General features: G+C 40.1%; 1 protein-coding gene across 1 annotated transcript; it reads right to left on the reverse strand.

The window, feature by feature from the left end:
• Positions 1–8,063: 8,063 nt before the first annotated feature.
• On the reverse strand, positions 8,064–11,528 carry LOC111961639 (G2/mitotic-specific cyclin-B1). Its single transcript, XM_023984060.2, has 9 exons — positions 11,419–11,528; positions 11,024–11,158; positions 10,809–10,928; positions 10,450–10,632; positions 10,188–10,346; positions 9,188–9,424; positions 8,955–9,095; positions 8,468–8,578; positions 8,064–8,339 (listed from the first exon to the last, which is right to left on the reverse strand). The coding sequence occupies exons 1-9, from the start codon at positions 11,437–11,439 to the stop codon at positions 8,235–8,237; spliced, it is 1,212 nt and encodes a 403-aa protein (XP_023839828.1). The 5' UTR covers positions 11,440–11,528; the 3' UTR covers positions 8,064–8,234.
• Positions 11,529–14,026: the final 2,498 nt, after the last annotated feature.

Raw genomic sequence — 14,026 nt, forward strand, 5'->3', positions numbered from 1 at the left:
TCCATCCAAAAACAAATCATGTGAAATGATGTCAACACATACTGGAGAAGTTACTGCCTAGCCTCAAGTGGCTAGCTTAGCTAAAGAACTGACTATGTCGGTCACAGTGAGCATTACCAAAATGATACATCGATGAACCAGCAAATGCACACCCCATTTCTGTTTGAAAATGTTGAAAGAGGAGTTGGACTGTTTTTTCATGCCCAAAGTTGACAGTTAAAGCAAATTTCCTGCAATTCGATGAAACCACCTGTTCTGAATATTCCCCCATGGCAATTCCACCTATGGGGGAATTAGTTTCCCATATTCTGTTGTATGCCAATGAGGAAAACAAACAGCTAATAAATGATTTGTGTTGATTCACTCAGAGTCATTTACCATTCATGTCCTGGTCAGAGCGAAGAGCCATCAGTGACAATATTCACACACAACATCCTCATGGCAAGGGGATGAGCTATTCCAACAAGGTTAAGTACCTCTACACTATACTGAACAACTCAAACTGAAAGAGTCGTTGAGAGAATTGTTTATTAATGAAGGCATATATTGGCATATAAACTCAAGGTAATTTATGAGAGAATGATGACAGATGAAGAATGTAAAAAATCTGAAGAGCTTAACCATGTTGATAGTAATGGGATTGTCTTTTGTAGGGAATTACCCACCTTTCATATAAAGAAAAAGAAAAATGAGGCTCCTTCCCATTCCAATTTATGGAAGTGCTTACTCAGCATTGTGTGCCTACTGTACATAGCGTTTTGGCACGCTTTGGGTAGAAATGAACTACCCGAACACACTGCTCTTACAATAAGGTCATCCCAGTTGATGATAGTAAACTTTCACTGAAATCATTTTACATGGACATATTCATCAATTTAATTCTCCAACATGTTATGTAAGGAAACAGGTAATGGATTGTGTTGTCTCATTCGGGTCAATTCAAAGTCATGATAGAATTATGATGATGCATGGACAGCTGTTCTCTAAAGAATGGATTCTGGTTGGTGAGCAAACTCACAGAAAGTGTCCAGGTGCAATGGCCTTCTCAGCGAATCCACTGCAACACACACACTCACAACAACATTGGAGATGGTCAAGTGACCCCAGAGGTAGATTTACAATGTGTCAGCAGCAGCAGCCTCCCCCTCCTCCCTACATGCCCTAAAGATTTATAACATGACTGGACAAGTGTTAGCTTGACTGGCTGATTCACCAAGGTCAAATTACAGCATCTTGCTGTATGATGAGCCACATGATGAAAGAGCAATCATACAGCATCTTTACATCACTCCCCATAGACTTCCGGCTACATCTGGAGCCTTTTACACCATGGTTTCAATATGTGGTAGAATTGAAATCCTACGAAGTCAGAGCCAATAGCTCATTCACATTGTGGTGTACGTGTCAAAGCCAATCTGGAATATAGATATACAGATGAGGTATTCATAAATCGTGTATAGGGATTGGGGTGGAAATATGGTTATGGGAATGAAGAGTGGATCTATCTTGAGCATAGATTACAGTACAGGACATGGTGGTGATAGACTGATAGTATAGAAAGATATGTTTTGGAAATGTGCCATTTCCCGTCAGATTCTGCACTAAATTTGAACCTACCGCTTGATAAGAGGGTTCATTCCAGGTTCAAGGCCAGTTTGCAGAAAACCCCCAGCTGGAATTGTCATGAAGTGATCAATATTGTACAAGTGTAATACATACAAAAAACAATACCTATAGTTCCGGCTGATAAAAAATCTTGTTGTAAACTGTTTTCCATTAAAGATTTCTTGATGTAGTCAAATTGCAAAAGCCAGTGGTTCCAAGAATTTCTGTAGAAAGAGGAGCTGGATCATTTGAAAATGTGTTGATTTAACATATTGTCAAATCAAAACATAAACAAAGTACATTGGCATTAATCCCTAAACAATTTGACAATTACTAGGTAACAGTATGATTCGACTCACAATAATAAGGTAGTAATAGGCTGCGTCTACACAGGCAGCCCAATTCTGATCTTTTTTCCACTAATTGGTCTTTAGACCAATCGCATCAGATCTTTTCCAGAGCTGATCTAAGTGGTAAAAATACCAATTAGTGAGAAAAATATCAGAATTGCCTTTGTAAACACAGCCATGTTAACTTGCAAAATAGGCATTAGCACAACTGCAACACAGTGTCAATGTATCACATTTTTATGGATAAAAATTGAGAAAAAAGTGATCTGATTTGACAGATCATTTATAAAGCTAATGGCATTATCATAAACTTTATTCAATGATAACAGCATAGCAATTTTTCACAAGATAATAACTATGTAAATACTTTGTTACCAGTGTATCTGTTGTGTTACAAAGTCAGATGAGTTGGGAAGTTCTCAGTTCTTAGAGCAAAGACAAGAAACAAACAGTGGGTTTGGTTAAGTAAGAAAATGTGCAGTATAAGGATCAATGTTGTACTATTCAACAAATGTGAGGGTATGAACTTGGTTGGGCAGAGGGTGAAAGAGCTGTTGCCGTTAAGTTCTAACATAGAGAGGTTACGTGGTCAGAGGAAAGTTCTGTTCAGTAAATTGGAATGAACCAAGTAGTGATGCTTTTTCACACCTGGTTGAAACAGACCAGTGTTCAGGCCACAATAGGAGCCTTTCTTTCCTTAACGTGCCATTGAGCAGCAAAGATCTGTAAAGTTCAGGAAGCACACAGATTTTTTTATTTTATTATTATCTATAAATTGTGAAAATGAATGCCCCTGTGTTTATTTGTGCTTCACTTTCAGGCCTAGAGACTTCAGTCCGGTTGGCAGCTGCGTACCTATTAGCACCCCACAGAAACCCTAACATCTCCTCTGTGGGGTTGTGTTTGTTTGACTTGTCATTATTGAATTGAGACACACATACACAGTGGTTGTGAATTGAGAATGCGTATTGACTCATTTTCAAGGGTGCACTGGCCATCCCGGATAATGTTTAGACTGAGAAACACTTCCAAACTTTCGACTCTGGTCTTGGACAATTCAACTTTGGTTGAGTTTATCTCAGAAATATTAAATGGGTTTCTGAGACCAAGTTTTCCATTCTTTCTGGACCTCAAACCTGGCTCTTGAATTCATTTATTGAGGAGGGCTTGAATAAAAATAGAATATGACATGAGTTTTTGTGCCTTAGTGTTGATTGAATATGTTTGAATAAATATTATCCCAAAAGTGTATTTAAGATGTCATCAGTGAGTTTGTAATTTGATGTAATGAGTGTGTAATTTGATGTAATTCTGGGGTATTCCAAGTGTGAACTTCACAAATCATAAATCCAGTTTTGACATATGGTATATTGTTGTTATTCAATATTCAACAATAATACACAGGTTAATGAGTGAGAGGTCATTCATCACTACAGTTATGTGGTCACTCATCTCCACTATTCCACTATGTCAAAAGTGGTCTCTTTGCACAACTTAACCCAGGTATGGGGTAAGTTGAGCCGTGGGCCATGTAAGTTAAGCCGCCTACACATTTCTGTACTGACTAAAATATTACCACTACCTTTTTAAAACCATGTCTATCTTTATTTCCCAAACACAATTCAACACAATCACTTTTTTGTATTTTATTAATTTTAAGCGTATTTTAACACAGGCTTAACAGCTAACAAAGACTTAGTACTTTTTTGAACACTTTTTGCATAGGATAGGCCCTGTTGTTACCTCATATCCCAGCGATAATGCCTTGCATTACTCCTGGGATGAAAATACTTACATTTCCTCAACTTGCTATTGGCTAAACTTACCCCAAAGCAAACATTTTGATTCATATCACAGAAAGCTTCAATGATGCGCTTTCATGCTAGGTTTAGGACCTCATATTAAAGCTTATAGAAACCCCAACTGATGTATAGAACAATCTTAAAACGATCTACTTTGGTTTTGATACAAGCATCACAAAACCTCTAACACAATAAATTCATTTGACTTGGTGTAAAGCTAGTTCATTTTGTTCCCTAACTTGCTTACCACTTTTTCCATGTGGTTTCTTCCTTCACAGTCTCCATGAAATTATGACCTCTTCCTAAATTTGGTAAAATTATACATTTTGTGTATGGTTTCTTAGAAACAAAGAAACAAATGTGGCTCAACTTACCCCTTTGTCTCAACTTACCCCACTCTACCCTACAACTGCTTTCCTTGAAATTTCCACAAATAAGCTAAAGGCCAAAAATCCAGGGGTCCAGCCGGCTTCAACCGTATGGTTTCAGGCTCCACAGAAGTAATCTGTCTTGTAAACTGATCTTCCTGCCCATTCATGACCTCACCCTTCAAGCATGAGTTCTCAGCATGGGCCGGGTTTAAAAGCACAGCTTTCCAGGGTAACTGAAACTAATTATCATCTGTCCCCATGAAGAGCAGCATAAGGTAGAGCTAAAAAGATGAACCTATAGATGTTCTTTAACACATCCCCTCTGCCTATGACAGCAGGTTTTGTTTTTCTACTTTGCATTTACTGTGTTCTAAAAGCAATTTACTAAAGCAATGTTTTTCTTAATTCTCCAATAAATACATATTTCAGTGAGTGCTGCTTGGTATAATAATGGTGTTAATAATTTTTACTAATTTAGACTTATAGAAAATGTCAGGATCTGGCAATGCGATCTGTACAACAAACTACAGTAAACCAGGTTTAATTCCAAATAACAAAAACATTACTGAAATATTTCTCATTTGGTGACAAGCTGTTGTCCAACAAACAGTTTGAGCTGTCAGCAGATGCACTTATGATGGCCTATGATGATCATAATGGATACAGTGAAGGGCCTCTGTGGGATGACAGGTGGTCTTGTACAGCGTAAGCTCTGCGAATCCCCTCATGTGTCTCATTGCACAAGGTCCCCTGTCGTGCAGCTGTGGATGGGCTAAAGTGAACTTCTCCCCCTCTGCTGTGTCCATTTGCCTTAAATATTTGAGGCTTGAGGTGATCAATTGTAATTGACGCCGCTTGCTTTCTCCAGGACGGGTTATGAGTCCTGTGCATCTGCCTGTTCTTTTAATGGGATCCTCATATTCCGAGAATTGTCAAGTAGGTCTTAGTCTACCGCCTTGTCTGCAATGGAGCCCCGTAGCAAAAAGCAGTGGCAGAAAAAAGACAGGTGACATTGTTCCTAAACTGGAATCTGTGAGTTCAAAGGGTAGACTAAACTCATTGGAATGGCTGTTAGGGTAACTGGATGTGTAGGAAATGTCTGTTAAATCTGAAGGTTGGACAAGAAAATGGAATTACAGATCTCAATCTACATCCACTTGGAATTAGGATTTATGAACAGTTATGACTATGGAATCAGATAACTGCTGTTGCCACCTTGTTTTCCAAGCCTATCCACTAACAAAATGGGTCTGTTACAAGATAAAATAACTTTTCATTGACAAAAGGGATGGATCCATGTTCCTTTAAAAACATGTCTACTGGAATCAGAAGCCAGAATGGGGCTTGACTAGTGGAATTGATCTGACCTGAATATCTGCTCCTTAAGACTGCAGTGATGAGGCCTTGAAAAGGAGCAGCTCAGAGCATCTGGGCTAGCACAGCCACATGTAGCCAGCAAAGAGCCTTCAGGTGGGGCATCTTAAATGCACGTGAACACCATTAATGAACTGAACTGCCATTTCCCCTCTAAGCCCATCAGGTGTCACAAGCAGTTGCATTCCGCACTTAAACTATTTTATTTTACCTTTAACCAGGCAAGTCAGTTAAGAACAAATTCTTATTTACAGTGACGGCCAACAAAATCTTTGGACTAGACTAGTGAATAGTTTTACAATGGTAAATTCTAAAATGTGCCCTACATGCAAGCATCAATAAAGGAAATTAGCTGCATGTCACTTGCAGGTTGTGGGCATGTCAGAACTACTCTAGCAGATCACTACACAGTCACTAACCAAGATAGGACTGTATCCAGAGCACTACCTCCCTCTAGTGGACACTAGCAGTTACAAGACCAAGTTGTGTAATATGAATTCCTTCTAAATGAACGATGCATTTTTACTTAAAACATATTTAACTAGGCAAGTCAGTTACGAAAAAAATCTTATTTACAATGACGGCCTACCAAAGAACGGGTGTTGTATGTGGAGGCTGCATTAGATATCTCATTTAGGGGGGAGTGAGGCCTAAGAGGGTTTTATAAATAAGCATCAACCAGTTAGTCATAAACGGGTATACAGAGATGACCAGTTTACAGGAGTATAGAGTGCAGTGAAGTGTCCTATAAGGAGAATTGGTTGCACATCTGATGACCGAAGGTAAAGAACATCTAGCAGCTCGAGAGCACCCTTAACTGCCGATCTATAAATTACGTCTCCGTAATCTAGCATGGGTGATTGGTCCTCCGAATCGGGGTTAGTTTGGCAGCTGGGGTGAAAGAGGAGCGATTATGATAGAGGAAATCAAGTCTAGATTTAACTTTAGCTTGCAGCTTTGGTATGTGCTGAGAGAAGGACAGTGCACCGTCTAGCCTTACTCCCAAGTACTTCAATGAGATGACTACCTCAAGCTCTAAACCCTGAGAGAGGTAGTAATCACACCTGTGGGGAGAGGGGCATTCTTACCAAACCACATGACATTTGTTTTGAAGGTGTTCAGAACAAGGTTAAGGGTAGAGAAAGCTTGGACACTAAGAACACTGTTGTAGAGCATTTAACACAAAATCCAGGGAGAGGCCAGCTGAGTATAAGACTTTCTGCATATAAATGGATGAGAGCTTCCTACTGCCTAAGCTATGTTGATGTAAATTAAGAGGGTGGGGCCTAGGATCAAGCCTTGGGGTACTCCCTTGGTGACAGAGCAGATTCTGACTTTATACACTGCACTCTGGAGGTAGTTAGCAAACCAGGCCAAAGACCCCTCACACCAATACTCCTTAGCCAGCCCACAAGAATGGAATGGCCTACCGTAACAAAAGCTTTGGCTAAGTCAATAAAAATAGCAGCACAACATTGCTTAGAATCAAGGGCAATGGTGACATCATTGAGGACCTTTAAGGTTGCAGTGACATCCATAACCTGAGCAGAAACCAAATTGCATACCCGAGAGAATACTATAGACATCAAAAAAGCCAGTTCATTATTGACAAGTTTTTCCAAAACTTCTGATAAACAGGGCAAAATAGAAATAGGCCTATAACAGGATCAGCTTGATCTCACCCTTTAAAGGACAAACCGTGGCTGCCTTCGAAGCAGTGGGAACCTCCAAAGAAAGGAGACACGTTCAAAAAGGTTGGAGATGATAGGGGCAGCAAACTTAAAGGGTCTAAACCATCTGACCCAGATCGTGTTTACGGGTCAAGTTTAAGGAGCTCCTTTAGCACCTCGGACTCAGCGACTGCCTGCAGGGAGAAACTTTGTAGCGGGGCAGCGGAAAAAATAAAATTAGGGTTAGACCCACAAAGAGAGAACTGCTCCTTAAACTAACTTTGGCCTTCTGGATAGCCCGAGTGAACACATTCCTCATTTGCTTGAACGAGAGCCAGACTGAGTATGCCGAGCCTGTCGCCAAATGCAATTCTTGAGGTGGAGTAACTGCAAGATCACAGCCAAACATGTTAATTCTCATTTATGGGGGCGTTTGTTAATACCAATGAATTTAATTAAAAAAATTAAAGGTCCAAGCGTCTTCGACAGAGGGACTCAAGCTGATTCTATATCAGAGGCCAGTTCATGAAGGCTTGCGCATTAAAGCTTAAGCAAGCGTCTATGACAGCTCAGGAAAGCACATTTCACTGCACAGCCATAACAGGCTTTAAAACAATAATCATTACAGAAAACAGACTGATAGCTATCAGGATTATTTGTGAGGATAAGCGCTCTTCTGGCTCCTTGACATTAAGGCAGAAGCCGGTGCTGATGGACTATAGCACCCAGCATCAGTCAACAAAGAGCCATTAGAAAGTTTAATGCCTAAAACCAGCTAATAGAATTGTTGAGACAACCGAGCACTGAAGGTGATCCTTGGTAAAGATTGCCACTCCCCCACCGACAGCCAAAAATAGGTTAACCATAAAGTGTCTGTACAGCAAAGCGGAATTAAAATGGTAAAATGTTTATTGGCATTACTTGAATATACAGCATTACTTGAATATAAGCTTTGTCTACCCGACTGTACACTACCCAACACCAATGTTTCTCCCATAATTGTTAAAACCACATAAGTTACATACATTCTGTACAGTACAATCAGCAGTGCTGTCAGGCATCTCATAGGGTGAGCTGCTTTGCAAGGTCCTTGATCAGCGAAGACTTCAGCTGTGAAATGGTGGCGATTTTCATATGCTTCTGACTAGAGTATTTATTCTTAACTGCCTGCAAAAGAAAAAACAAGTTACGGCAACAGGTCATTTTGTAGAAGATGAAGTCTTACAATTAGGTGCATTTAAAGAGTTGTAAACTAAGTAAATGGCTTTCACTAATAAGGCGGATCCTCTACGCACCATATGCTTAGTTTGTCCCTCGTTCACCTTCACAACATTTTTTGCTATGTGCTGCATGACCGGGACTAGGCAGTCTTCGGTGTAGTTCATGTAATGCTGCAGTGTGGAACTCTGGGGAGAGGATACAAAGGCAGTAAGTGAGAAGATCAAGTGATGCAGTGACCTGGTATACACCAAGGGCTCCCGAGTGGCACAGCAGTCTAAGCCTCTGCATCTCAGTGCTAGAGGCATCACTACAGACCCTGGTTCGCTTCCAGGCTGTATCACAACCGGCTGTGATTGTAGTCCCATAGGGTGGCGCACAATTCACCCAGCAGCTCCCAGGTTAGGCCTTCATTGTAAATAAGAATGTGTTCTTAACAGACTTGCCTAGTTAAATAAAGGGCTTCTTTCCCCACAATCACTGATCAGAGAGCAGATAAGCAAATATGGTGGATTCCACTCAGAAAATAGAGACACCCACAGCAATTACTGAAGGACATCTTACCCAGTCACCGCAGTTGAAGACCTTCAGGGTGAGGGCGAAGGCTGCACTGGCCACCTGGGAGGGAGGGAAGTGCACCATCTCATAGTCCACCATGGTGAGCTCCACCAAGTACTTCGCCAGGGTGTGGTGCTCAGCAGTCACCTGGAGAGATTTTAATTAGTCATTTTGATTCTATAACTGGTGTGACTGTAGGCAATACAGATGGAGTGTCAGTGTTGAAGGGGTTGGTATACCTCGCCAATCTTTGAGGCCCTTCTGAGGAACTGGAGGGGGAGAGGGCGGCCAAAGCTGAACTTCAGCACTCTCAGTATCGTCATTTCCATGTCCCTGATCTGGGCAGTGGTGTAGGCCCGGTCAGTCACAAATGCAAAGTCTGCGATCTCTGGAGGGTACATCTCCTCGTATTTGGAGGCGATGAACATGGCAGTCACACCAACCAACTGAAGTTGCTTTTTGGGCACTGGGTTATCCTGTTGGAGACAATTTTTTGCTTATAATTTCCATAAGTTGGTAGGCCATTTGTCAACTACATGCAGCTTCTGCCTTAATGTGTTGCCCTAGAAAACTAAATGAAGTAGTGCTCACCAGAATAATGACTTACATCAATAGAGCGCATTAGTAATCTAGTCAATGTCGGTAAAGTTGTCAATGTCGTTTACAGCCCGGGGAGAAAATGCCAAAAAACTATGTAAAGATATTGCACAGGACTAATTATCAGTTTGACTAGTTAAGGAAATTAAAAGCAGATTAAACACATAGTCTTGGGTGGATATTTTGTGTAGTTGAAATGCTGTATGATTGCATAAGTGTCAAAGATGATTCAGCATCTATTAAGAATGCACATGATGTAAGAGTCACATTTCACCACTAATGTGTGAGACAAAACACATGGTTTATCATTTTACTGCAAGAAATGTAGTGCCGCAAGAGTTAATTATGCTACATATGACAGGTTTTAGGCCTACAGTCAGTGTCCATATTACAGTTACCATTTAACCTACGAACTTACAAGGAACCTGTTTATTCATGGCTACTTGTGAGCAGCTTATCAAAGGTGCATGTAAACAGCTTATCCCAAATAAGACTATGAGCTACCAACCAGAATATTGTGCGCATTTAAACGTGGTCAGCGAGCAAGCCCACTGGTGGGCTGTGTGACGTTCCTGCTACACTGTAGTTCACTGGCAGTAATTTCTCATCAGGATGGCTAGGACAGCAGGTAAAGCAAATTACCTGAAGGAAGCGGTCAATGATTCCCACAGTCATATACATGGTCTCCTGCAGCAGGCGGAACTTGATTTGGACCTGGACGAGCCAATCGATGAGAATGGCACGCATGTTGCCTGTAATTTCCTGTCCTTCCAGATAATTGGTTTTAACAGCCTGATCAACCTTTGAGGGGAGACGACACAAAAGGGATATGTAAGCAACAGGCAGGAAAATAAAGTGCATTTCCTGGACCTCAGCTTTCAGCTAAGAAACATAATACACCAACCTCAAGTTTTTGAAGGTATTTGTAGATGTCTTTCACATATTCACTGCAGAGCATGGGGTTGTCATAGTCATCAGCATCCACATCTTTAATATTAAGTAGAACATCAGAGAAGGCCTGGCACAGTTCAATGGGAGCACAGCCAGAGGTCTCCATTGCTGTGGGAGACATTGGCTCAGGTAAAACCTGTCAGACAAAAAAAACATTTATTTATATATAAAACACAAGTGTAAGTATTCAATATGGGGTATGGTGGTGAACAAAGTCTAATCATGATAGTGCATGGAGTTGAGCAGGTTGAAGGCTATTACAAATAAAATCACAAGCAGCCAAATTCTTGCCCTCTGCCCCAGAAATCTCACCTGAACCTCCAGTTTAACAGGGGCAATAGCAACTTTTTGGGGTTGTTGGACTTCAGGGACCTTTGCCACCCGTGTACTGGCCTTCCTCTCAACCACCTTTGTGGGTTCTGCCTTGACATCCTGTAGAATAAAAATGAAGCACAGTATTTTAGTACTAGAAACAGAGCAGCTAGAAACCTATGCATTGTGAAGTTCCCAAAATATATAATAGTCACCTTTTTCAGAGTCTGTCTGGGGACACCAACATTTCCGATTTCGCCAAGCGCAGCTCGTGCTCTCAGTGTAGGCTTGGTTCCCAGAACCACCTTGCCTTGCAGAGCAGTTTGGTTCTCTGAGGAACCCAGACGATTCTACAGAAATAAAAAAGGAACCATGTAGAATAATAGTTTATTATTCAAATAGAACACGATATAGCATATATCTGAACGAGTAAACAATAACTTCAGAGAATGCAGCAGCAAAACATTTTGCTGAGGCACGAGGCGAGTCACTCTGCATTTGAGCTTGAATTCTAAACAAAAGCAATGAACAAGTTGCAAACGTAACACAAATAGCTAAAATAAACCAAATATATCGTAATGCAAAACGAATTCTGAAAAATACAACTTACTCTGGTCATACGGTGAGCCATTTCTAAATATACGATGCTTCGGTGAAAGAGATTACACTTACTGCACACAATTTCTAAGGGTGAATAGCCGTAGTTTAAATCCTGGTTTACTCGAATTTCATTCGTTGCGTTCCAAAATGCGCTGCCATCTGATTGGATGACACGCAGCTGATTAGAATGCGTTCCTAGGACGACCAGTAATCACATGACAGGATCTAGCTCGTTGTTTTTTTTAAAGGCTTCTGCCACCTTATAAATAAGAAGCAAGTTATTCAGTTCAAAACAAAGGCACTGTATTGTACTTACTTACAGTTAATGTACAATTTTGTTGAGGTGTGTCTTACCATATAGATGACATGCCCCAAAGATTCTTATAAACCTTTGTAGCTGATTTTCTTAACCTGTATTTTATCTAATACAAGTGTACACTTTGGACTGTACTGTTATTTGAGTATTTACGGTCTTAATGCTGCGTTTACGTGCAAGTCGGAACTAGGAAAGTAGTTTGTTGCTATCTGGGATCAGACGTCCCACCCTAAATCTTACACTTTGAACTGTACTGTCCCACCCTACAAGTGTACACTTTGGACTGTACTGTTATTTGAGTATTTACGGTCTTAATGCTGCGTTTACGTGCAAGTCGGAAACTAGGAAACTAGTTTGTTGCTATCTGGGATCAGACGTCCCACCCTAAATCTTACCCTAACCAGAAACCCTTACCTTAACAATTTTACATTTCAACCTCAGTGGAGTAGGGACCTCCCAAAAACCCCTTGAATCATGGACCCTCTGAAATTTCCGACTTGCTAACTGGTTGAACGTGGCACGTGTATGTATAATGGTGCTTTAAAGACAACTAGGACCTCTGGAAAAAACTAGGTTGAATCATGACGTCGGTGATCTTCAGGTCGGAATTTTGGAGCTCTAGAAAGAGGCACGTGTCAGATAGAGACTCTTTAAACGTCGATAATATGGTTAATTCCATGAGAGTTTCATTAAGTCAGTGGCTGCAACGTGATATCTCAATTTGGGTCGTATTCTTTTGTCCAAGACTGATGGTTTATCTAGAATCATTTACCCAAGTCAGTCCCTTTTTATTTCTTCTAAGTCAATGCTGTTATATTTAGATTTGTTTGGAGGAATAAAACGCATTATATTCGGAGATCAGAATTAGTGAAAGACTATGATCGTAGAGGTTTACAGGCTATTGACTTTGAGTCGTTAGTGGGTGCTTTTAGAATTAAATGGTTGAAATGATGTCTGTCTAATCCTACCTCTATGTGGTATCATATCCCTAACAGTCTGTTTAATAAACTTGGTGGATTTTGACCCTCCAAAATGACCTGTGAAATTGTCTAAATTTCACCAGCATATGTTATTTTTTTGGAAAATGTTATTCAAGCACAATTTTTCCCCACACAAAACATTGACTTGGAATAATAGAGTTATTCAAGTTAATAGGAAATCCGTTTTCAAAGGCCTTTAGTTTGACAAGGGTATTCAGTTTTGTATGTGATTTGGTAGACAACACTGGGGAGTTTTTGCCGTTTGATGAGTTCATTGGTAAATTTCAGGTTAATATTACTCAGAGAATATATGAAGGTTTGCAAAGCAATTCCACTTCCTTTACTTGGACTTATTAAGAACACTTTGTTGTATTATGAGGTTGTTCTCTCTTTCCAAGTTTACAAATGAATTACTTGAATCTTTTGGATAAAAATGCAACAAAAAGTGGATACAATTGGCAGTTAATTAAGTAATTGTTGGTGATTATAATTCAATATATTCCTATGGAAGTGACCAACCCATGCTACGGTCAAAAGCAACAACCTTGCACCTTACTTGTCCAGTTATCCCAAAAGTTAAAGAAACTCATTGTTAATGATTTCTTGCACAAAAGAGTCCGTTTTGACAAAATGCCTTGTGTTTTTTGTTCCTCTGAATCCACAGAGCATTTATTTTTTTCATGTCGCCATTCAAGTAAACTATGGATTGAAATTCATGAATGGTTGCGTATAAAATCTTCAGAATTACCTGATGTTAAATGTCATTATGCTTATCCTTGTAATTCCGATCATAACTATTTTATTAACATTATTATTCTCTTGGCCAAATATTATATTCACAAATGTAAATGGGGTGGAAAAAATCCTTATTTTGTAGTTTTTTTCATTTAACTGTTACAATTTTATAAATCCCTCAAACTTGTGAAACTTAAAAAGTTGGGGAAATTATCAGAAGTCATGTCTCTGAATGTCTGATACAGACTCATTGCCTTGTCACATATTAATGATGTCCTGAATTATTAATTTTTTAGGGGGTGGAGGGGTTGCCTGTGTCACGGCTCCTCCTCTGCATTGCAGGGGCGGGTCCTCCTGCAGGCAGAGGAGGGTCGTTAGTGATTGGAGTCACCTGGGCTCAGGGTATTTAAACTGCTGCTTCACTAATCTCTCTCTCTCTGCTCCTCCAGGTATGATCCGGTTTTGTTTGTTCCTTTGTAGTTTTGCATAGTTTTCTCTCAGTCATATTCACACACACAGATTCACACATCCATGCACTTTACATACACCTTACATTATGATACTTCCACACCTCATTCCTTTTTCTT

Source organism: Salvelinus sp. IW2-2015, linkage group LG4q.1:29 (genome assembly GCF_002910315.2).
Source record: "Salvelinus sp. IW2-2015 linkage group LG4q.1:29, ASM291031v2, whole genome shotgun sequence".
In the NCBI taxonomy this organism is placed as follows: Eukaryota; Metazoa; Chordata; class Actinopteri; order Salmoniformes; family Salmonidae; genus Salvelinus; species Salvelinus sp. IW2-2015.

Coding starts and splice junctions, on each gene's coding strand:
- LOC111961639 (XM_023984060.2), bottom strand. CDS start 11,439: ATGGCTCACCGTATGACCAGA. Junction 9,425..10,187: donor TCATTGACCGCTTCCTTCAG/GTAATTTGCTTT, acceptor TGTCTCCAACAG/GATAACCCAGTGCCCAAAAA. Junction 9,096..9,187: donor GGGCCTCAAAGATTGGCGAG/GTATACCAACCC, acceptor AAATCTCTCCAG/GTGACTGCTGAGCACCACAC.